Consider the following 24,344-nt stretch of genomic DNA (forward strand, 5'->3'; position numbering starts at 1 on the left):
GTTAAGGGCGAAACACGGCGAGGGGTCGTTCCCCTCCCTCCTCGGCCGGCGCGTATGTATAGAAAACCAATGGGTCTAGCGAGGGTTAAAATTGGGCATCATCAGCCTCCTCTCGTCATGGGCAGTACGCTTTTTTCCGCGAAGCTCTCGCTCGAGCAGAGGCCGAACGGCACGGGGGGAAGGGGAACGGATCCCCCCCCCCCACACACACTATACGTTAGACGCTGACAAAACACAAATACGGGCGAGGGTTTAGAGATTTTCCCCTTTAGAGGCTGAGTCGTTGACGTACATAGCTCAAATTTGAGCCTATCTCCAGAAAGTGAGTTAAAATATCATTGAATGCCCTGTCCACGGCGCAGCTCTGTTCGCTCCAGAGTTGACGCCAATTTGTAAAAAAAACTTATGAATATGCGAAATTTGACCTTTGATGACCTCTTGTGGCCTGACCTCTGTCCTGGCCTAAGAAAAATGCCCAGAAACTGTCTTAGTGATTTCTGACGCTCTTTCGAATGCCGCTTAGCGCGTGTCGTTAGGTATCCTGGGAGCTGAACTGAACGGGGGGGGGGGGCAAACACCCCTCCCGCCCGGCGCGGAGCACCGGCCCGACGCGCGGCTAATTGAAACAATTTTCTATGACAGAAAAAACGTAGCCACTGATTTTCGCATATAACTGATTGATGTTAGTTGTGGTGATAAAAATATTGTAACATCTTTTAGGTACCTACGATGCGCAATTCGTGAAATGGCGCATCTTGTTAGCAAGCCTTATGCCTGAAACAGACTCTTTCCGCAGTCAGGAAATCGAATGCGAGAGCCTATTGAAATACATGGAAGCACGCTCGCATCAATCGCACGCACCTCCCGGATGCGATTGATGCGGGAAGAATTATAATGTATTTAAATAGGCTCTCGCATGCGATTTCCCGAACGCGGAAAGAGTCTGTTTCAGCCTTTAGGATACCAATGATACGAGCCGCAGTTATTTTGACACTGCTCGCTACATAGGTATGTAATATGTATGTCATCTGAGCATAGAATGTTGGCGTTCCGGTGTAAACCAAGCGCTATAATTATTAATTACAGACATTGATGGGTTTTGCGAAGTTATGACACAGCTTTGCCTCAGAGCGTAGCCGCAAAGCTCTCCAGCTGCTCCGCGCCTCCATGGAGACAAACATAAGGTGACAGTTGTGAACAAATAAAAAATGTATTTCCCGGCATAAGACATCGGTGCAGCGTCACACATCTGTACCGGACATCACAGTTTAGCTTGATTATATGAGGTCTCCTTTCTACTTTTTCAGGAGAGCTAATGTTGCCCAAGATTACTTTACTAGCGTTGCCAAAGATAATATAAGCGATGAGGGCAGTTGGGCGAGATTCCATTGCAATGAGCCACATTGCAACTGGGCTCCACAAGGCGGCGAACATGGAAGTAAAATGCATTACGATGGTAGGCGAGGACACGCACAAACCAGACCCACTACGGACAGGCCCTTCCCGTTCCAAGTCGCCACGTAGTTCATGAAACCTCTGTGACAGGTAAACAACACTGATAGGGCACCACTCAGATCCACTCTACGGCATATGCCCAGCTCAGGCACAAAATCAGCCCAGCAAACGTTGGCACACCTGAGACCTGAGCCTGACGCCGGCCTGAAAGGCGGTCGGTCACAGCCGCGAAACCCGTAACTTCACAGACCGGCGTATGTAGCTAACTACCGCCTAACACGACAGCGTACCCGCACCGGAGCCCCTCCACACCATGCAACACCCGAAAGCCCTCTCTGTATCCCTGTGAAAGTCTGTGGCCGCCGAACTCGTGGTAGCAGTGGCTGGAAGGGATGGTTGCCTTCGCAACATCGTCTAAATAGGCGGAATAGAAACGGAGATGCCCAACAATGAAAGCATCCCTGAAATAAGGCACTTGTGCTTATAGTTGGGCTAAGTGGAGCAGCCTTCAATCAATACCTACACATCACACGCCAGCACTCTAAGAGTACGCCATACTAGAACAAAAAGTCGGCCTCGCTATCCTTCAAGCTTAAATGGTCAGGTAACTGTGAATGTAGCATGGCACCGAACACCTGTTTTTGTTCTGTCCCCACCCCGGGGAGGCTGGCGCCGCTGCACCGCTGCCTCGCGCACGAGCTCCTGGTTGTACTCGTCTCCGTAGTAGACGAGCAGCTCGGTGTTGGCGGCGATCGGGCGGCACGTGCGGTACCAGATGCGCCAGCGGTGCTGGTATGCCGTGACATTCTCATCGGCCGCAGACGGCGCGCAGTTGACGTAGCGCATCCAGTTGGCGCACGCCGGGTCGGCCGCATCCACACAGAACCAGAGCCGGCCGTTACGCAGCACCTCCCAGCTGCAGCCGCCGGCGGCGGCGCGCGACCGGCTGCCCTCTCGCCGGCCCAGGTACGGCCCGAAGCGCAGGCCGGGGTGCAGCGGGCGCCGGGTCCACACGCCCAGCCCGCCGCGGTGTACCCCCGACGGGCCGACTCGCAGCACAGAGGGCACCGAGCGGGCGGCGCGCTCCTGGGGAGGCGTGTCCGCGGGCACCACCGAGTCCCACACGGGGATCGGCTGGCCGTGCAGCAGGCAGTCGCCGTCCACGCACAGCCGGCCGCACTGGTCACAGTTTATCAGCTCGTCACCGGGGCCAGACGGCAGGCCGTCGCCGCTGCCCCGTGATGCCTGGCGACGGGACGCGGTACGTCAATGGAGGCAATACTCACGCCATTGGTACAATGACAGCATCATTAACCCACGCCCGGGTACAATGAGACAGCACCATTAACCCACGCCCGGGTACAATGACAGCACCATTAACCACGTCTGACGTGGTTCAGCTGACTGGTAGGGCTAACGCTGGGGGCAGATTTTGTCCCAAGCTTTACTTTCGAAAAAATGGCCGTCAAGAGGCATCATACAATGTACGGACTTATGAAGTTACCAGCTAGTCAAAATTATGGGTGCAATAGAAACTTCAAACAATAGATCAGCGGTAAGAACAGACCGAAACTACTCATTTGGAAATTTTTGGTCATGACTTTACCTTCAATTAGCAAAGAAGAGAAAACACAATATTAGTTTTGTGTGCGCCATGTGCACTAAAAAATCCTAGCTCCACTTGTTGTAAGTAGTTCTCAAATTTCCTAACACGCTGCATTAAAGCCATTTCTTTCACTGGCTTAGCTCACGGGCGGCACGTACCCGACTGCTAACTGACGAGTGCATCGAACAGGCATCATCCACTCCACTGTCCGAGTCGGAGAGTCGCCGGGTCCGCGCCACTGCAGCCTCTGAAAGCCATTTCATATCGTCAGTGAGCAATGAAACAATTCTGAATGAAAAAAGTTAAAAAAGACGATAAAAAAACAAACTACATTAGACGTTGGCTTTCAATTAGCCTGTAATAAAACACTAGTAAACAATAAATGGTTTTGGCTATATGAACACGATAACAATAATACAACACTATGGGTTCACTAGCATCATTTTGATCAGAGTGCAGTCCCAGCCACTACATTGCAACTAAACACCACCACCCTGCTACGTACCACGCTTGGACAGCGGCAAAGACTCCGCATCTCTTAATCTCCAAGAAGCTTCCGATCTCGCTGCTTTCACAGCGCGCCTTGACCCAACCACTTCTTTCGCGTTTGCACTGACACCTGTTTGGTCGCTCAAGCTGTCACGCACTTTCCCAGCTTCCCGAGGAGACGTTGCCTTCTGAATCTGGCCCCCCGGGCCGGCGGATGCGCGCCTCGGACCGCTCGGCGTCCTCCCCCTCCCCCTCCTCAGGAAACACGCGAGGAGCGGGGGAACCGCAGACAGATGCCGCGACCGCGGACAGTCCGACGATTTGTTTCCATTGAAGTTCCTGTGAAAAATGTCACTTACAGTTAATTCAATTAATTTCAATCGATAAATGTCGTGATAAGCAGTCTATCCTAATGCAATATGTAATGAAAATATGGCACTTCACGGCCAACCTATAGGTCTGGCTGGTACAAACGCTGATGATCAATATTAGCCCGCATTTCGTTGTCCATTCCCAGACCATGGTGTTTTAATCCCTGTTATCTTGGAAAGGCTCAGGCCCGGGTGATCTACGCCCGGGTGGCCTACGCCCGGCTGACCTACGCCCGAATTGCCTACTCCATCGAATGTCTACGCCCGGGTGACCTACGCCCGGCTGACCTACGCCCGAATCGCCTACTCCATCGAATGTCTACGCCCGGGTGACCTACGCCCGGCTGACCTACGCCCGAATCGCCTACTCCATCGAATGTCTACGCCCGGGTGACCTACGCCCGGCTAACCTACGCCCGAATCGCCTACTCCATCGAATGTCTACGCCCGGCTGACCTACGCCCGGCTGACCTACGCCCGAATCGCCTACTTCATCGAATGTCTACGCCCGGGTGACCTACGCCCGGCTGACCTACGCCCGAATCGCCTACTCCATCGAATGTCTACGCCCGGGTGACCTACGCCCGGCTGACCTACGCCCGAATCGCCTACTCCATCGAATGTCTACGCCCCGCTGACCTACGCCCGAATCGCCTACTCCATCGAATGTCTACTGCTCCCCTCCTGTCCGATTAACGAGTGAAGATTTCGCATACCAAAGTGACCCTTCCGGGGGAACCGGCACCCGCAGTCAGGTAACAATGGGAAGGGTCGGAGGTACCGACCGCCGCGCCGCATGGTGACAGGTGATTCCCGGGACGTCCGAGCGTCGCCTTTCAGACGCATCGCCGCCTTCCCCCCCCCCCCGCCGCGCCGTGCCGCGCCGCACAAAGTAGACGGACCCTGCCGCGGAGCGAACTACCCGACCAGGCTGTCATCATCGGCGGAGAGCCTGAACTGCTTTTTTAATCGTTGAGCTGATCGAGCTTGAGTAGCCATGCTTGCGTATTTCACGCTTCAGCCCTGCTGTGAGCCATGTTTTATGATTTCTCATTTCAGATCTTAACAATGATCTTAGGTAGGAAGAACCGTGAGAAACGCCCCTCCCCCTTAGCCCTCGCCGGTATAGGTGGGGGGGGGGGGGGGGTCGAACAGCCCCCTCTCGGTTTTCGCAAATAACTCGCGTAAAAACCTGCTGATCGCGACGGAACTTTCATTACCCTCGCGTTCATCAATTTTACACCTACCCTAACAACAGCCGGTCCCGTAGCTCAGTTGGTTAGAGCGTTGGACTCCGCGTGGTGAGAGCACGCGTTCCCGGTTATGACAGTCCGGGTTCGAAGCGCGACGGGCGCTCGACATTTATGGGCCTCCTGACAGGTATGGTTGCGGTTGGTGGCAGGCCGTAGCCAGGCGAAGTCAGCGAGGGGACCGGCCGTGCGCGGCTTTGTGCGCACGTTAAACTTTGGACTCTAAATTCTGCCATAGAACTGGAATTGCGCGATCGGAGGGTAGAGGGCAGGGTCATCGCAACAAGCTTTGCTTAGCGGTGGCTCTGTCCTTGTGAATCCTTCCCATCAAAAGGTTCGGACTAAATTTATAAAAAAAAAATCATGACCCTGACGCAAATGACCTTTGACCTGTGACCTGTGACCTACTTTTCGAGACCATGTTTGGCCGGAATCGCGATTCGGCGTATGTCGTCTCCTCTTAGCCGCGCGTTTGCACTCTTTTCGTGGTTTCAAGGGTTCAAACATGTGATATGATATTGCTCCTATGCGTTAGGGTGGGTGTCAAGTTCACTTGAAGCTCAGGACAGGTCACTGACCTTAAATGAGCTCGGTTTACTTTTACATGTTTCTAGGCTAGTTTTTTTTTTAGCTTAATTCGAATTTAGCAACCATATGAGCATTTACGAAGTAGTTTTGGTGCCATTGTAACATGTTACGAAGCTGTCAGAGGCGGTTGACACCTACTACGAATACCCGGCAAAACCACTACTGGTTGACCTGAACTGACCTGACCCGACCTGGCCTAAAAGCATGAAGACATCATCTGTGATAAAAACTAACATGATATTCGTGATCAGAACCCCGAATAACCCCGTAGCAGCCACACTTTACGACCTAACTGGTCTCGATTTTCCCGACTTTTGGGCCATTGACCTGGCTTGGAAGGTCAACCAATGACCTAGGACCTTAAAATTGGGTATCATCGGCTTCCTCTTGTCACGGGAAACACGCTCGTTGTTTCGCGAAGCTCTAGCTCGATCAGGGGTGAGACGGCAAGGGGGTCCAACGGACTTCCCCCGCCCTTATACGTTTGCGGCTGTCAAAACACCAATACTGGCGAGGGGAAGTGTGTCACCGCTAGACTAGTTATTTGACCATGTACTATTAGGTATTTATCTATATTTATTTATTTACGATCTCAAGCCTCCACGTGGTAGGTTTTAAAGCTTACGTCATTGCACAGTATGTCTTAAAAGTACCGCGCAAAGCAACTGGGCTGGGATCCATCAAGCCTGACCGAGGAAGGACTGCTAGTCACCGAAACAATGGATATCCTCGTCCATTCCCCAGGTCAATTGGTTCGGTGACTTTCAAATTATAGCAGGCCCTTCCTCGGTCAGGGTTGATGGATCCACCGTCACTTTGCGCGGTACTTTTAACCCTCGCCCTGGCAGGGCATTTGGCTCCTATGGCACCTAGAAACACCAAATTTGGTAGATAGGTGGGCCCCTTGGAGTTCTCACCCCTGTGCAAATTTGGTTGCTCTAGGTCAATATTTAGGGAGTTTTTGGGGGATATAAATGTAAAAATTTCGCTAAATTAGGTCAAATGTTTTTCGCTTATAACTTTTGATCTAAGATAGAGCAAAAAGAAAAGCAGACTGTACATACATTGGAGTGTTATGCATACATACATAGGTACAAACCATGGTCACAAGTTCATCGGTGCAAAACTCACAGCCTATATAACGCACTATGCCATATACTATTTTAAAGACCTTATCTTTCAACCATTAAACAAAATAATGCATAAAGCACTGGTATGCTGCATTCGAGCGTGAATGAGCTTTTCCAAGACATTTCGAAACGGGGTGTTTTATATTACGGGTATGGTAAGACGCTATACTTTGGTTGTCACCTGATTATGAGTTTCGTTTGCATAGAAAATGCATTTAATGTTCCGTTTTCGTATGAGTGTCAGTAACGTGGCCTTCGGACAATAGGTTTAGACGAAGAACCGTTTCAAAAACCAACAATACTTAACCCTATTAGTGGCAGGCTCCTGGCTACCCCCTATTAGTGGCAGGGGGGGGGGGCTGTTTACGACCCCCCTTGATATCTCGAGATCTAACGAGCCGATTTTCAAAATTCAAACGGCATTCGATTTCGCTCGACGAGATCTACATTTCTATAAAAAAAATGTCAATAGGCGGGTAGAGGGGGGTAAAAACGGGCAAATTGCAGATACCTTTTAGACTGCTTATCACGGCCAGGTTTCTGAACCAATCTTAACGCAACTTTTGCCGATCGATAGAGAATGAACCAGGAATTCACATGGATCCTAAAAATATGCATTTTCAAAAATCATAGGCGGATACAGATCATTGAGATTGGGGGTACACAAAAAGTATAGTAAATAAGGTTTTTGTTGGTACTGTTTCTAAAAAGGGTGGCAATGGTCTTGTTATGTTACAATTTTCTTATGAGAGAACGACTAAAATTGTATTGGTCATGCAAAGGCGGTGTCAGGGCACCTATGTTGGGAGGTAAAAAATAACCCCCCCCCCTTTTGGACGCCTGGATCCGCCTATTATAGCAAAAACGTGTCAAAAGAGGATGCACAATAACTTTGTATATGTTATCACATGATACCTTTCATTCACTGTTCGTAAAACTGGTGCAGCATCGTGATCTTCGCCCCTCAGTGAGCTGGTCATAAGGTCGCCTGAGACAGTGTCCCTTACGATCCGAGATATAGCTACCTGCAAGTTGAGAAGATGCTTCTTCCTGCAAGTTTCATTTCTCTGCAAAAGATAACTTCGCACTGATGGCCTTCGGATTTTTTTTTTTTTTTTTTACCAAGTAGGGGCTTTCTTACAACGTGACCGTCATTAGAAAGGTAAATAGTATTCACTTAAAGCAGTGCTAAATGACAGACATACTGATAGATAAATGACCGACATCAGATATCGCGCTACAAACAATCACTGTAGAATTCACAAAACGCACTGATACCTGGCTCCGAAGACATCCATATACCTACCATTTTACATGCTATAAAATGCTTTACAATCCAGAAGTGGCTATATTGCGATGCATTGTTGCTAATTGGGGCAAATAGATGAGGAAAATGTTTAAAACATTCCTTTTGCAGTGGAGCTATATATTGCGCTAGGCAACCTTGCTTGCAAACGCTTAACCCTATTAGTGGCAGGGGGGGTTGTTTTTATCCACCCCTCAGGTTTTCCGGAAATATCTCCGAAACCGCTGAAGCTACGATGCTGAAATTTTCTGACTTTTCCTAAAACTAAATTGGGCACATTCCCTGAAAATTTCAAGTTCATAACTTTACCAGGGGCGGCTCCAGAGCACTGGGAATTGGGGGGTCCTATTCGTGAAGCGAGTCCACTGAGGTGTCTCTTTCATCGCACCTACTGTTGGCGTTTTGCAGCCGCTAGCATAAATTATATACCTACCCAAAAATAACTGAAATTCAAACGCAGTTTATGGTGTATCATTCAAGAGGTAAATGTTCTACATGCACATACACAAACGAAGCAATAAGGTACTCAATTAACCCTCGCCGGCCGATGGGGGGACGGCGGGTGCCGCCCCCCCCCCCTAGGGTTTTTTCCGCGATAGCTCCTAACACACTGGCGATGGAAAGCTGGAACTTGGCATACCTAACCTTTGATTCAAGCCAGATCTTTTGACACCAACGGCATTTTCGAGTCAGGCCAGGTCACTGACCTATGACGTTATAAGTGGACCTCTGCACCGTCTTCAGATGTCGCAACTTCACAACGCCCTCCCAGAGGAAACCCACAGGGAAATGAAACTTGCAGGATCTAGTATCCATAACGAGTCTCACAACTTGTATATCTCGGATTTTTCCTAAAGGTCATATGAGGTCAGGTCATTTTCGTGACTTCCCCATTAAAAGTCAATGGGGAAAAATGAAAACTGCTATTCTGGCGCCGGGAACGATCTCCAACTATCTCAAGCACACAGAATCGTGATTTGACGTACTCCTTGCAAGGTTACATGCGTCACTTTTGCAATGTTGACCTTGCGTGACGTCATTTACAACGTCATCAAGGCCATTTTAGTTTTTCGTCAATCACTCCCGATCAAATTGAGCTAGCGAGCCAGGAAAGCCACCAATGAACTCAGGAAGACCTGCCGAATCGAATGATATGCGACATGACCTCTTTCGACCAACTTCGTGACCTGGGGGCGCTGAACTGACCGTGACCTGAGGGCAACACCCTAAGTTGACCTGACCCAAATAAAAAGTATATCATTCGACGCGCCTGAGCGAGGCGAACACGATGCTGCCAAAATCGTGGCTCTGCGACCGTTTTTTGCGAAGTTATTCGCCAAAAACTGAACCGTACCTTGGGGCACTTGACCTGAGCTCAGAGGTCACCGGTTGACCTAGGACCTTAAAATCGGGTACCAATCTCTGCGCCTCGTAACGGCACACACGCTCTTTTTTTCTGACACGCGCTAGCTCCACCAGGGGCGAAACGGCGAGGGGGATCGTACCCGCTCACCCCCCTCCCCTCGGCCGGCGCGTATGTAGAAAAGCAATAGGTCCGGCGAGGGTTAACCTTCCAGGCTTTTATTTCCAAAGGCGTTCACATATGAAGGATATTGACAAAACTTTGAACCTATGCATATTGGCCACTTTGCCCCATACCCTGGGGCAAAGCGGCCACCGGCGTCTTCTCGAGTCCCGATATGAGAAACAAAATAATTGCCTCGTGTACGACTAGGGTATTTGATGGTGACAAGGTTAAGCGAGGATGGATGTTTACTTTATCATCTTCCACCTGTATGTAAACAAAAAAAGGATTTTCATGACAATAAACATTTATTTGCATTATTTGGTAACTCGTGCAACTGAGAAGTGGCCAAGATGATTGCATGACGACACATTTGAATATAAATAATGTTTTTTATCCAGATGGAAGCAACTTATGGCCAATTGGGGGGTGGCCACTTTGCCCCGGCCACTTTGCCCCGCGAATACCGTCCGAGACAAAAATATTCCAGCTTAGCTATTAGTGGGGTAAAAAAACATTAAAATTGGTAGAATACATGTACGATAACCATGCAATGCATGGACAAGATTGCTTATAAAAATTCCAAACGGTTATGGAATAACATAACATTTAAAAATTGTAAACATAGTTGGTAACCTGGCAAGAAATGCTTTTCCGTGTTTCACAGAACTATGGTGATGGGCCTGAAACCCCGGTCTGGCTCATTTGAACGACCGTGGAGAGAAGTATAATTGGAAACCATAAATTGGAACTGACGCCAGCTATGAAGGGCTAAAACGATGGGTGGCCGCTTTGCCCCGGGTGGCCGCTTTGCCCCACTCTCCCCTACCCTCCCGGGAGTAGCTAGCGCACATGGTGACCAAAAATTTTTCCAAAGGCTATGATAGGTTGGCCGCTAATGACGTCAGAGTGACGTCATTTTTGCCATTTTCGACCCAAAAAAAGGTTTCGCGGGAAGAGCTGTCAGGCCTACAGCTTTAGAGATACAGAAAAATGTTTTGAACATAAAAGGTGTGGAATTAAGAGGGCTACAAAACTGCTATTTCGGTTTTTCGAATTTTTTGGATTTTGACCCCAAAAATCAAAAAATATATTTTTTGAATATAATAGCCGACAAATCCAATAAGTTTTTTGAATTTCGAAAAAACCGGAATATATGTGATAGTCCCTACCGCCTTCTATCTACATACCAACTTACTTTGAGATCAATACCTATTTTTTGGCCAAGTTATAGCGAAAAAACTGTTTAAAATTGATGACGTCAAATTTTCAAACTCAAATTTTAGCAATTCTAGACCTCGTAGCGCAAAACAAAGACCACCATTAGACTCCCCTTGACGAGATGCATCGAACCGATGCCCATTTTATGCAAAAATATCAACTTTGAAATCTGACCTCTTTTGACCTGACCTCCACCAGAAAGTGACCTAAACCGTACCTGATGGTCTTATAACCAATACCATTGAGTTGGGAATGAAAAACTGGCCATAAAACATGCATCCCACAACTTTAGTAAAGTTGGGTTCATGTAGTGACCCTTGGTGACCTTTGGTGACCTGACCTGTGAGCTGACCTGGTATGACCAGTGACCTCTAATAGCAACGTATGTACTAGACAACTGACGGCTTATCGCTGATTTTCGACAAAATGCGTTTTACTCGGTGTTATAGCGCTTTCCCTAGAGGCCCCGTGAACGGTGAAACATTTTATCTTTGACCTGACCTGTGACGTCATCGGTGACCCCGAGGTCAATGAAATTTGGTTTCCTTCAACAAATTTGACAGAACTATCGAACGCCGTTTGAATTTTCCGGATCCGTCCAGTAGTTTCGGAGATACGAGGGGGGGCAAAAAATGCCCCCCCCCCCCACCGCGCGGAAGGTGGCTGGGAGGCCCACCGCCTGCCGGGTTAACCAATTTTGAAATAATTACTGCCGATCGATGCAGAATGAACCAAATATTAACATGAATCATAAATATAACCATTTCGAAAAATAAAAGGCGGATACAGGTAATCGAATTAGGAAGCACACAAAATGCAACATAAATCGGTTTCTTCGTTGGTGATATCACGAAAACGTGTTGGCAATAGTCTAATTATGTTACAAAAATGCGTGATAAAATTACCCAAATTAATTTGAAAATTCATAGATGGCGTTAGGGTACCGAAGTTGGCAGGTGAAATCGATCTCCCTTTCTTTTCCGGGGTCCACCTATGATCCACCTGGCACCTCTTGTTCACTTGTAAACCTACAAAAAATGTTCATTTCAATCGCTATTGCATTTGTTATTTTACACACTTAACGTCATGATCTGAGTAGAAAATATTCGCTGTGTGTACACTTTCCATACTTTCCATGTAATTACTTTCCAATACCTTCCAACATTCACTGGACGCGCCTAGATATCTTTTTAATAGCTTGCAAGTGTTCCAGAACTTAACTGAATTGAGTCACTCCAGGACAATCTAACTATTACCAAGCCGCTCATCAAATGCTACGTTGCGTATCAATATCACACCCCTTTTTTGGACGCCTAGATCGTGCTATTATAACCCTCGCCCTGGCAGGGCATTTTTCGTAACGCGGCCTGGGGGGGGGGGGGATCCGACCTCCTGGCGTTTCGAAACTAAGCGTCGTAGCGCTTCCCTACAAAGACAAGTCGATTGCTCTTTACGAGTATTCGCAACTGGTGATACCTATATTTTTATCCTAGGTCAATATTTGACTCCGTTTTGGCTAGTCAACGATCAAATTACGGGGAAAAGCTAAAATTTTCCAAGCTATTTAGCCAATAATGGCAAATCTATGAAAGATATCAACATGAAACTTTCACGACCGTGTTTCTCAATGAATTAGCAACAAAATGATGCATAGTTCACTGCAGTTCAGTCATTACTGGCGTGACATAGTCCCCGGGAACACGAGAGTCACACCCGCCGCTGGCGAGGACTGTCCTAATTGACCTGAGGTGACCTTGTAAAGATCGAGGAACAATTTTGAAAGCATTTAGATGAAGATTGAACCACAGATTCGGATTCAGGACCTCAAGAAACCCTACTAAACACAGACATGCGAGGTCAATGACCTTTGTTGACCTTAGAAAGGTCAATATACGATGTAATGTTTCATGTCCTGTCAAAATCTGACATAAGTCACAGAATAATTTCGTTCTTGTCGATGGGATCGCGTCCAGTTACGCCAGATGTACGATTTTGTCAAAAAGAGTCGGAGGTTTTACCTATTGTGAGGTCATAGCTCGGTGACCTGACATGACCCGAAAATATTTTTACCGAAAGATTGAGCTGAAAGTTAGCATGTAGGTAGGCACCCACTAAGCCATGCATATCCATGTGCCAGATTTGGGGTGCTGTTACACGTGCGCACGCGCAGGGGTCGATTCCAGATCTCGAAGCCGCCTGTACTGATTGCGCTCAAATTTGGTACACGGTTAGGGAGCAGTTGGTAGGGTGCCGTGCAAAAGTCAGTTGGGACCCAGTTGGCACGTGCGCACATGCAGGGTGCCGCTTCCAGATCTCAAGAACGGCTGGGCCGATTGCGCTCAAATTTGTCACATCACTAGGGACCGGTTAGTAGGTCTTGGGGTGCAGTGCACAAGTTATTTGGTGGTACCCCCTCGCAATTTCGCACGTGCAAGGCCCACCCTCCCGCTCACTCCGTTGGTCGCCCCAAAAGGCGTTTTTACTGGTGTGCACGATTACTTTATAAAAATGCTGAAGTGTTGCAAGTAATTGACAAATATTGTCCAAAGCATGCTGCCTTTGTCCAACCAAATTCCGATTTGGGCATAGGACAAAATCGGAATTCTGAAGGTACAAAATCCAATTGGCACCACTCTAACAGATGTGGTAAGGTTGTGATAGGTTTTACCGAACGGAGATATAGACGATCTGTCAACTGACGAGAGAAGCCAAACTCTGTCAACTGGCTGGTGTGCAGCAAGCAGATATTGATATTCTGCAACGGTTATTTTTGTTGTTGTTTTAATCTTTCTTCAATAAGGTACCTATGTTAGAGCTGTTGTGCCTATTTGTTTATACACCAAACAACATCGGTGATAGCCAGATAACTATTTCATGGCGTGCAAAGAAAGACTGTTCAAGTTACCCAACGGTCGGGTTATTTGGATACACCGTCACTTGACGGAGAAGCAAGGCTAGTTTACTTCACATTTTTCAAAAAAAAAAAAAATATGTTCAACTTGAAACTTGATGCACTCTATGGCAATGACTCTTGTCAAGTTGTTGGAAAAGTCAAGGCTGTTCAAGTTGTTCTTAGGACAATAAAAATTTATTTCATTGGCTTCCACTCGCCAAACCCGCTTTCCCTATAGCTCAATCAAGGGATGAATCACTGGGTGGTTCTTTCGACCCCTCCTCACCCTCCTGCAATTGAAGTAGCCGTTGGCAAAGACACTAATTCGTGCAGGGGTTCATTTTCACTTGTCCTTTTAATGTAATCGGTGACTTAACATGCGCAGTGGAAGGGGGGGCGGATTTCGCCCACCCCTCCTGTTTTTCGCCAATAACTCGCGCCGCAAGCATAATATCAATGTGAAATTTCGGCTACCTGTCCAGAATTGAATTGCGGATCTTCTCATGCAAGAGGTAAGAAAATCGGTTCCCAACTTTTCTAGTAATAGCGGTGTAAAGTCAAACATCCTGCCGCCGCGGCGGCGCGGCGGCGCGGCGGCCGGCGCTAGCCGTTACGCGCCGCCTGAATTGTAGACTTTGCCGGGGCGGGACGGTTCCGTCTTTACATCGCGCTCCTTACCGCTGATTACATTAGATTCGCGTCAAATTCGGTGAGAAGACTGAGAAATGTACAGGCAATCACATGGTCAAAGAATTTTGGAAGTCGGCCAGTAACAACTTAAGTTATGAGTGTGTAAACACAAAATTGTGATTGCCGCGTTTCCCGCGTCGGCCGATCCCGCTTCAGCCGGCGACATCTTACCCTTAGCAGGCTTCTAACTGCCATATTTATTGTTGGATTATCTAGAAATTCACCATACATACTCACAAATGTCTGTTCTTTCGTATAGTGAAAGATTGAAGAAAATCGGCCGGTAACTTTTTGAGTTATCGGCATGTAAACGCAAAAAAGTTGCTAATATGGCAGATTTGACCACATTTGACCTCATTTGACCTTAAGATATTGACCAAGGGTCATGAAATTCACACACAACAGAGTTCCCCATGGCCCCCACCTACCCTCCAAATTTCGTCTTTCTAGCTCCAGTGGGAGCTGAGATCTTAGGGGGGGGGGCGACATCCGCCCCCCCCCCCCTTCCACTGGGCGTAGTACTCGCAACCGTTCCACTGCGCGTGTTAAGCCAGCAGGCCAAATGGACAAAAATCCATACAAACCCAGGTGATGCCACGGGCCCACGGCCCTCATCCTTGTCAGCGTCCACTCCCTCGGCGGCGGCGGCGGCGGCCCGCCGTGCCGTGCGCCGCGGCATGTTACCTCTCGCCGCGCCAGGGGCCGCGGGGCGGGACGCTACCCCCCGCTGCGCCAGGCGACCCCCGGGCCTGGGCACCGCCGCGACGGGCGACGGACGACAACAGAGCAAACAAAGGATGGGGCCGCCAGTCAGCCGGCGTAGTGAATGGGTAAATCCTTACTCGATAATACAGCAGGGACTGCTCCACGAACACGGGCAGGCCGTACGCTAGTAGACATTCGATGGAATAGGCGATTCGGGCGTAGGTCAGCCGGGCGTAGGTCACCCGGGCGTAGACATTCGATGGAGTAGGCGATTCGGGTGTAGGTCAGCCGGGCGTAGGTCACCCGGGCGTAGACATTCGATGGAGTAGGCGATTCGGGCGTAGGTCAGCCGGGCGTAGGTCACCCGGGCGTAGACATTCGATGGAGTAGGCGATTCGGGCGTAGGTCAGCCGGGCGTAGGTCACCCGGGCGTAGACATTCGATGGAGTAGGCGATTCGGGCGTAGGTTAGCCGGGCGTAGGTCAGCCGGGCGTAGACATTCGATGGAGTAGGCTATTCGGGCGTAGGTCAGCCGGGCGTAGGTCACCCGGGCGTAGACATTCGATGGAGTAGGCGATTCGGGCGTAGGTCAGCCGGGCGTAGGTCACCCGGGCGTAGACATTCGATGGAATAGGCGATTCGGGCGTAGGTCACCCGGGCTGATCCCCTTGGAAACTACCGGGTCGTGGTTCAAAATTCCAACGGCGTTCGATGGAGGACGTTCGATGGCACATTACAGGTCTTGAAAAAAAAAACTCGGATTTATTGGCCTCAGTATTTCAACTGACATCACAGGCCAGTTGAAAGTAGTTTAGTTGACACCATTGTAAAAGTATGAAGTTAGCATTAAAAAAGATCGTAGAAATCCATAGGGATTATTTTTGTTAGACATAATTTGCTATTTGAAGCTATTTTATCCAGTCAGATAACCGGTCCCGTAGCTCAGTCGGGAGAGCGTTGGACTCCGCGTGGCGAGAGAACGCTTCCCGGTAACAACGGTCGGGATCGAAGCGCGATGGGCCTTTGACGATTATGAGGCTATGGTTGCGGTTGGTGGCAGGCCGTAGCCAGCAGAAGTCGTGAGGGGGACCGGCCGTGCGCGACTTTGTGCATAAGTTTAACTTTGGACTCTAAATTCTGTCATAGACCAGAAATTGCGCAAACGGAAGGTAGAGGGTAGGGCCAGCGCAACAAGCTCCGCTTAGCGGGGTTTCTGTTCTTGTGAATCCATCCATTCAAAAGGCTCGAACTAAATTTATTTAAAAAAGATCACGAATTTAACATAGCATTTAGGTCAATATGGTTCAAACTCGCATATGGTAAAGGTGAACTGTCAGGGTCAGCTCAAGGTGCCCGGTTCTTATAGCCATACTTACAAGCCTCACTAAGCCTAGTGACACTTGAAATTGACGATTTTGTTCTTATAGCCACCCTAAAAGTCTCACTAAGCAAGTGACACTTGCTAAGTGTTAGTGAGAACTCGAAGTGTCGGTTCTTATAGCTACCCTAACTAACATCGAGCTGAGGCCTCTTGCACCAAAATCCTCTTGCACCAATGCTTGGATTATTTTGCATCGTATACCCAGTCCAAGTCTAAAATGTAACAATTTGCGTGCAAAATTTAGCAAGCACATGTAGGGTTATGTATTGGGCTATTGCAAACAAATTTACCACTGTTAGATTAGCTTATTCTGAAACCGGTTTTTCGATTTTACCTAGCTAGGTAGTTTGGTGCAAGAGGCCTCTGCACTAGCCCGGAAAGTGAGACTCGTTCTTATAGCCATACTAGCCTTAGTGACACTTACTAGTAAGTGAGACTTTGGTTAGGGAGGGTGATACCACCCTAACCGCGGTTAGTGTGACATGATAAATATAAAGCACTTTTGGAACGCACGTATCTTCGCAGCCGTTCAACCATTTGATGAGCAGTCTTCTCTGTTTAGTGATCCCATCCCTTCTACCCCGATATTAGCTATTTTCGATGCATGTGGGCGACCGTCACTTCACGCGCCGAATGCAAAATGAAGAGGTGTCAAATTCGTTCCCATTCCAATAATTCGGCAATCACTAGGGCTATTGTGCTGAAACTTGGTATGTAGGTAGGCACCCACTAGGCAATGCATTGCCATGTGCTACAGTTGGGGTGCTGCTGCACGTATGCACGTGCAGGGGTCGATTCCAGATCTCAAGAACGGTTGAACCGATTGTGCTCAAATTTGGTACACGGTTAGAGTTAGGTTGGCCGGGTGCCGTGAAAAAGTCACTTGGGAGTTGGGACCCAGTTGGCACGTGCGCACGTGCAGGGTGCCGCTTCCAGATCTCGAGAACGGCTGGGCCGATTGCCTTCAAATATGGCTCATCGCTAGAGACCGGTTAGTAGGGTGCCGTGCACAAGTCAGTTGGAAGCATCCCCTCGCAATTCCGCACGTGCAAGGCTCACCCTCTCGCAGTCGCTCGCTCCGTTTGTCGCTACAAAAGGCGTTTTACTGGTTAATAAATAAATGCGCGCATGTAAAACATACATAAGCATCCCACTGATATCTTTACTATAATGCACGTTTGTGTCCCAGACAAGCCCGTCATCTCTAGATTAGATATGATTGATTTCCCACTTTTAACCCGCGCCCCGTAGGTGGGCCGAAACGGCTCCCTCTCTCATTTTCCGTCGATATCTCCTTAAGTGCTGCAAATATTGCCACTGGAGTATGGAAAAGGAAAGAAACGGGATATATGTTATAAAACTAACGGTCCCCACCTTTTTGCCAAATGTCAGCTCAATAACTCAATTTTTGGCAAAGTTAGGGCAAAAAAAAACTTCCTAAAATTGATGACGTGAAATATTCAAACTCATTTTTACATTTTCTAAACCAACTAGCGTAAAACAAAGATAACCACTGGATTCCCCGTGACGAGCTGCACCGAATAGTTAGGTACCCTTTTTACGCAAAAATATCAACTTTAAAATTTGCCGCATTTTGACCTGACCTTGATCTGACCTCCATCAGAACGTAACCCAAACTGGCCCTGTTGGTTGCGTAACCCACAAATTTGAATTTGAAATGTAAATTGGCCATAAAACATGTGTCACACAACCCTAGTATACTAGGGTTGTGTGACATGACCCTGACTATATATAGTCAGGGTCATGTTCTGACCCTTAGTGACCTGACCTGGTATTAGCGACCACATTTAGCAACATACCGAGTATGTATCAGGAACCAACGCTTCATCGATGATTTTAGATAATTTTCTTCTTACTCGATGTTATGACGCATTCTTTAGAATTAGGCCTCTAAACGGTGAAACATGCGACCTTTGACCTGACCTAAGACGACATCGGTTGGACCTATATAGGTCAATTACATTTGGTCACAACACAAGGTAATTCCCCGATGGGGCTATTGAATGCCATTTGAAATTTGAGAATCGGTCGGTAACCTTCCGAGATCTTGGGGGGTGGGGGCGAAACGCCCCCCCCCCTCGCTACGGGTTGCAGAGTTCGCCGTTAGCCGTACGGGGCGCGGGTTAAGCGCTTTTTGTTAATGGCGCTAGGGCCTTGAATGGCGCCAATAATTTCCAACGAACAAGAACAACAACGAAGAGTCAAAGGTAAAGGTACAACTGCGTCATCCAACGTAGGGGAGAGTGGGGTAATTTGGCCGGTGGTGTAAATTGGCCGCCCTCACCTGTACGAAAGCTGATAAAAGTGAATGAAATAACTTAAGTCTCTATTCATTTGTCATCGGCAGAACTAACTCGAGAACAAATGTCAAAACTTTGCCCCTCGCAGTTTTATTCAAAATCAATAAAACGTTAATTTCATTAGAAAATGGTAACTTTTGCTTCTATTTACAAAGCTGCATAACATGTAGTATTTGGGCTAAAAACGAATTCAGACATTATAGCGCCATTCTTGAGCGTGTCCAGCGGTTCCAAGAGCAATTTCATCTAGTTCTGTACAGGCATGACGACTTTATAGACACAAATTTTCAGAATGGCAATGTGGGGTTATTTGGCCGGGACTAGCGGGGCAACTTGGCCGGTGCGCTCAGCGTCACTATGCTGGGACGGCCGAGTTGTCATGGTCAATTATACCATAAAGGACATAATTCATGACCAACTTTGACTACCTTGATGCCATATTTCCTACTGGACAGCTGTAAGGGCTTAGGGCATGTGACGTCATCAAAGGTTGCCTAACGCTTTTTTGCTAATAAATACTTACAGAAAAAAGATACAGCCGCGCAAATGGTCTCATTGTGTTCAGCTCCTCGTCAAGGCGCATCGAATGATATACATGATGACCTTGAACTCACGCAACCTTGAGATCAAGCGACCTGAGGTAACGTGACCTGAAGCCAACCTTTGACCTTGATCTCTCGAGGTCAACACATACATGTTTCGATGCGGAATGACGAGAGAATTACGATGGTGCTTTTAGTTTTGGTCTAGCTTGATTACTTCAAAAGCTATTCGTAGAAAACTGTCATCGCATCTATATAGAGCCGCTATTTTGACTAGTTTCGACCCCTGTGATGGCTGAGTCAACCTCCAAAATGCTTCAAATGCGTCGTAGGACATGCGTCATTGCTGAATGTGAAGCTGACTCGCCTATAACAAAAATCATGGCCTCAAACTAACACCGGCCAAATTGCCCCACATCCCCGGCCAAATAACCCTGCTAGTGGGGCAATTTGGCCGCTTTGCAGACCTTTGTAATACGTCACAATTTCAATATAAGTAGTTACTCTATCATTTCAAATTTACTGTCCAGGAAAGTAAAATGTATGCCACACCTGTCAGCGTTGAAAAAATGCAGAAATGTGTTGTCGATTTTTAGTTACATCGGTTTCTAAAAAAAAAACGGCCAAATTACCCCACTCTCCCCTACTGGTTCTTATTCGAATATTCGGTCATATGCATATCCAAAGTATGCATTGAATGAAGACCACGTGATTGCTTCTTTAAATGGACATATTTGCCAGAAATAACATTTTAGAGATGCAAAGTTCGCTTCGCTTGTCTCACTCAAAGTCTCCCTAAGGAAAGTGACACTTATCATAGGGAGGCTTTAAGTGTGGCTATAAGAACCGGGACTTCGAGTCGCCCTAAGATAAGTGTCACTTTGGCCCAAGTCACACTTACCGGTAAGTGTTTCTATAAGAACCGGGCCCAGGTCAATGACTTTTTCGTAAGATTTCACTGTGTTGCTTTTATCACAATATGCAATAGGTACTTCCAAAAATAGAACAGGGAATTATTAAAGCGTAGATTAACACTGACAATTCATCATGTGTCATCTCATTCAAGAGAAAGTGCAGTGTTCTAAAATTGGATATTGGTTGGGTGTGCCGATGAAGAAAAAAATCTTAGGATGAAAAAAAGAAAGTAAATAACTGCAGTATTTTTGCAAAATGGTGTAATGCCAATTTTTATGCTAACTGATAAACCAGGATTTCATGTCAGGATCTTGACAGGGTGTGGAACAAAAGGATGTGGGTGCATCAACTGTCAAGTGACAAGTGAACTGGCTGTTGGGAATACATGAAACTCTTTTCAGAGATGAAGTAAAGTTGGTCATTCATATTTTAGAGATGAAAATATTTTCCCCATTAGGTGTGATTTGCCACCAAAAAGGCTGAAAAATGAAACACTGGCTGGTGTTAATTCTATACTTGTGAGAGTAACTGCTTTAGAAGCTTATTTTGCCTCTAAGTAGGTAAATCATCTATACATGATGTCACTTTGATGCTATTTACAAACGTGTTACCTATCTAAGTGGCCTGAGCTTTGAAACAGGAGGTTAAGTATATGTAAAATAGAGCACTGAAAGTTTCACTTAAAAAAAACAGCTTTCTATAAAATAATGTTTTGACATGCCTATTGTTTATCCATTTAGCATGTATTAAGACAAAGTCAGGAAAATATTCACCTCAAAAGTATGTGTGTATTGTGTAATGTTTTGCATGACACTCTGACTCTACACTAACGATTTGCATAAGGAACTCATGAAATTAACCCTCGCACGACCAGGCCATTTCTCATAACACGAGCGACCAGGGGGGGGGGGGGTGTTACGACCCCCCCTGGCGTTTCGAAACGGAAGGTCGTAGAGCTTAGCGGAAAAAACCAACGGATTGCTCTCAACGAGATCTCGCGATTGGTGGTATATTTTTTGGTCCTAGGTCAACATTTGACCTACTTATGACCGGTCAAAGGTCAAATTTTCCGAAAAAATCAAACTTTTTCAACTTTGCGCAACGATTGCGGCAAAACGGTGAGAGATATTAACTTCAAACCTTCAACAACGTATTCCCCACTCAATTCTGCATCATATATGGTGTTTTTTTGGTGTATTTACCCTATAAAAGTAAGAGGCCTATTGCTGATGAGTGATATGGTGTCACATCACCCTCCGGTGTTTGTCCCGATTCGTCGGCTGTTGACCACTGCTCCGCTATAAATACTGTAGGTAACGACTCAGAAAAGATATGTGGATATCCACTGCAATGTGGATAGCATTAGCATCAGCAGAAAACCTCGGGACTCGGTACACACTTCGTGAAAATCCGGCCGGAGGCTGTACCTCTTATGACGTCATAACTCCGTGACCTGACCTGACCCGGTCAATTTTCTTGCACCACACGATAGCCAATGCTTGCCCCAACATGCATGGGAAGTTTCATCATGATCCATCAAACAGTGTGGGTATCACCGGCAGAAAACCTAGGGATTCGGCGCACACGTTTGGTAACTGTCGGCCGGAGGCTGTACCTCTTATGACGTCATAACTCCGTGACCTGACATGACCCGATCAATTTTTTTCGGCAAAAGATGCGCAAAGGTTGCCCCAGAGGGTATTGAAAATTTCAGCCCGCTACGACAAGCCGTTTAGCGTGCACTTCGAAAAAACCTCAGGGGGGGGGTTGATACACCCCCCCCCCTAGGCGTTCTAGGGTTAAAATACTACTGACAGTGTTGTATGCAGTCAGTGTGGAGATCTCCATACCAACCTCCAAAAAAGTATTAATTTTAAACAAAAACTCAAGTGGTTATCTTTCTTTCCAATTCTTACTGAACACCTTACTTTCATACATTTTTGATAGTGAACTGTTAGAAAATGTTTACCATGAAAGTGGATGGCTGATATGGGTGTTTGTTGGTCTGGCAGACTTTGACTTGGGCTTTGACCTATTTACACCACCTTCACTGCATTTTAAAGCTGCCACATGACAAATCATGGCACCCAAATAATGGGTATGACAATAAAATGTAAATCTTACAATCATTTTTGAAAAGTAACAGATGAAAAGATATAAGGTGCAGACAGGCCTGATATTACCTATGCTGGTAAAAACAAAGCATACTTACGTGAGGAAGCATTTTACCACTTCTTCTAATGGTGGTGCATTTTGGTCAAGAGGATCCTGGAATAATAAAATCAGTGCCATAATCAAATCGTGTCACAATCAAAATGTTAATGGCGTTTGATCTGCCAGCACTGTGCTGGGGGACATAGGCAAGCAGCTAGTTTTTTATGTTGGAGTAGCATTAAACAAAGGTGCAAGAGAATAATAGGTACCTTAATCACTGTCTACCTATTACATTATCCATCCTTATTTACCATTGCTAAACTTTTACAATATCAATTTATTTGAATCGCTTGACTCATGTCACTTCAAGTGAGATGCTTAAAATGACCCATCAAGGTAAAAATAGACGACCATACATGCTTATTCACCAAAGTGCAACCTGTATGGCAATAAAACCATGTCAATTATTTGAATTAGACTGCTATTAGAATGACTAAATGGAGTGGATCGTGTAAATTAAGGAAATATAGGTTCCATTTTTAGCATGTAGTTTTGAACTGAAATAGCAGTATTGCAGCTGGAGCTGCAATACTGCTATTACCAGCACAATTAAGCTTTTACACCAGAATAATCACTCTAGCCAGGAGGATCAATTAAAGTTCTGAAATTATTCCCTTAAAGGAGGAATGCATTCCCTTATGGGCTAAGCTAATGTAAAGAATGCAGCCACCTGTGGTGGAGGCCAATCTTCAGCCAATCAGCATGCAGCTGGCTTGAGCTAAGTAGGTAGGCACCTAATATGATTGGTCAACGTGTACCTAATGATTTTTAGCTGCAACCCCTATCTAGCCTTTACCAATGTTGGAAAATTGTTCTACCTATAAAAGAATATCTTCAAAACTCTTTTGTAGATGTTCATTATCTTCTTTTTAATCATTTTGATTTCAAGCATTAAAATTATGACTGTAGCATAGATGAATGTGAGTTGGTCAAGTGGTATATTCCCTTTAAGGTTTTAAGTACCTACCTAATCTGCTTCTATGTGACAGAAATGCCCATCATTGTAAGTATACAAAAGGGTATAATCCTGCAACAGTATAAGTCAGAGAGACTGAATGCTAGTCGACAGCCGTGCAGTAGCGGCGGAACACCTTCAATTAAGGGGGAGGGGGCACTGCCAACTTTTGGTCCCATTCTTTCCATGAAACACCCATAGGGCTAATGTTAAAATGCCAAAATCAAAGGGGGGCATGGTGCCCCGGTGCCCTCCCCGTTCCGACGCCTATGCAGCCGTGACAGATTGAGATTGAGGTAGTTCCAGTTCACACTTCACAATGATTCATGCGCTATTGATCCTCACACATACCGGTCTCGTAATCCTTTGATATTGCTTCGCAATTGAATCGTCCACTTTCAAAAGATAATCAAATACCAAAGCATTAACTTCTCTCGAAGTGTCCATATTACAAATAAAAATGTTGGAACCCCATTCGAGACCACGCATGTGCACGCGGAAGTGGATGCGCGCGCGAGAGCTGCTGCGTCATAACCGAATATGAAGCGTCATATATGTAGATGTTCACGCATTATTTTGCAGCACTTATATCGCTCCTGTACATTGCTGCCAAAAACCAAACCCAGTTCTGGGCGAACGCCGTGATGGGTTATGAAATAATTGATTAATGATTCGATTCTTTTTTATATTATGCCAAGAAAGTTGTTTTGATTTACACGTGTCCATTTACATGACTTAATTGCGATAGAAAATCACAAGTGGTGCACGTGTGCCATAACTTTGTACC

At 46.7% G+C, this 24,344-nt stretch overlaps 1 protein-coding gene across 3 annotated transcripts; it reads right to left on the minus strand.

Annotated features, from left to right (window-relative positions):
• Window positions 1–1,185: 1,185 nt before the first annotated feature.
• Window positions 1,186–24,249, minus strand: LOC122378323 (probable histone-lysine N-methyltransferase PRDM7). 3 transcript variants are annotated; one of them, XM_043359270.1, is made up of 5 exons: window positions 23,909–24,249; window positions 22,601–22,656; window positions 3,567–3,889; window positions 3,220–3,308; window positions 1,186–2,700 (listed from the first exon to the last, which is right to left on the minus strand). In XM_043359270.1, exons 1-5 carry the CDS (start codon window positions 24,044–24,046, stop codon window positions 2,056–2,058), a joined length of 1,251 nt encoding a protein of 416 aa, XP_043215205.1. In that variant the 5' UTR covers window positions 24,047–24,249; the 3' UTR covers window positions 1,186–2,055. The 3 variants fall into 3 exon arrangements, with proteins under 3 accessions (XP_043215205.1, XP_043215206.1, XP_043215207.1); XM_043359271.1 differs by having other exon boundaries at window positions 24,010–24,054; XM_043359272.1 differs by lacking the exon at window positions 22,601–22,656 and having other exon boundaries at window positions 23,909–24,045.
• Between the last annotated feature and the right edge of the window lie 95 nt (window positions 24,250–24,344).

This window comes from Amphibalanus amphitrite, unplaced genomic scaffold (genome assembly GCF_019059575.1).
Source record: "Amphibalanus amphitrite isolate SeventyFive unplaced genomic scaffold, NRLGWU_Aamphi_draft 000057F_arrow, whole genome shotgun sequence".
In the NCBI taxonomy this organism is placed as follows: Eukaryota; Metazoa; Arthropoda; class Thecostraca; order Balanomorpha; family Balanidae; genus Amphibalanus; species Amphibalanus amphitrite.

Coding starts and splice junctions, on each gene's coding strand:
- LOC122378323 (XM_043359270.1), bottom strand. CDS start 24,046: ATGCGTGGTCTCGAATGGGGTTCCAACATTTTTATTTGTAATATGGAC. Junction 3,309..3,566: donor TTTGCCGCTGTCCAAGCGTG/GTACGTAGCAGG, acceptor AATGGCTTTCAG/AGGCTGCAGTGGCGCGGACC. Junction 2,701..3,219: donor ACTCGTCAGTTAGCAGTCGG/GTACGTGCCGCC, acceptor TCCCGTCGCCAG/GCATCACGGGGCAGCGGCGA.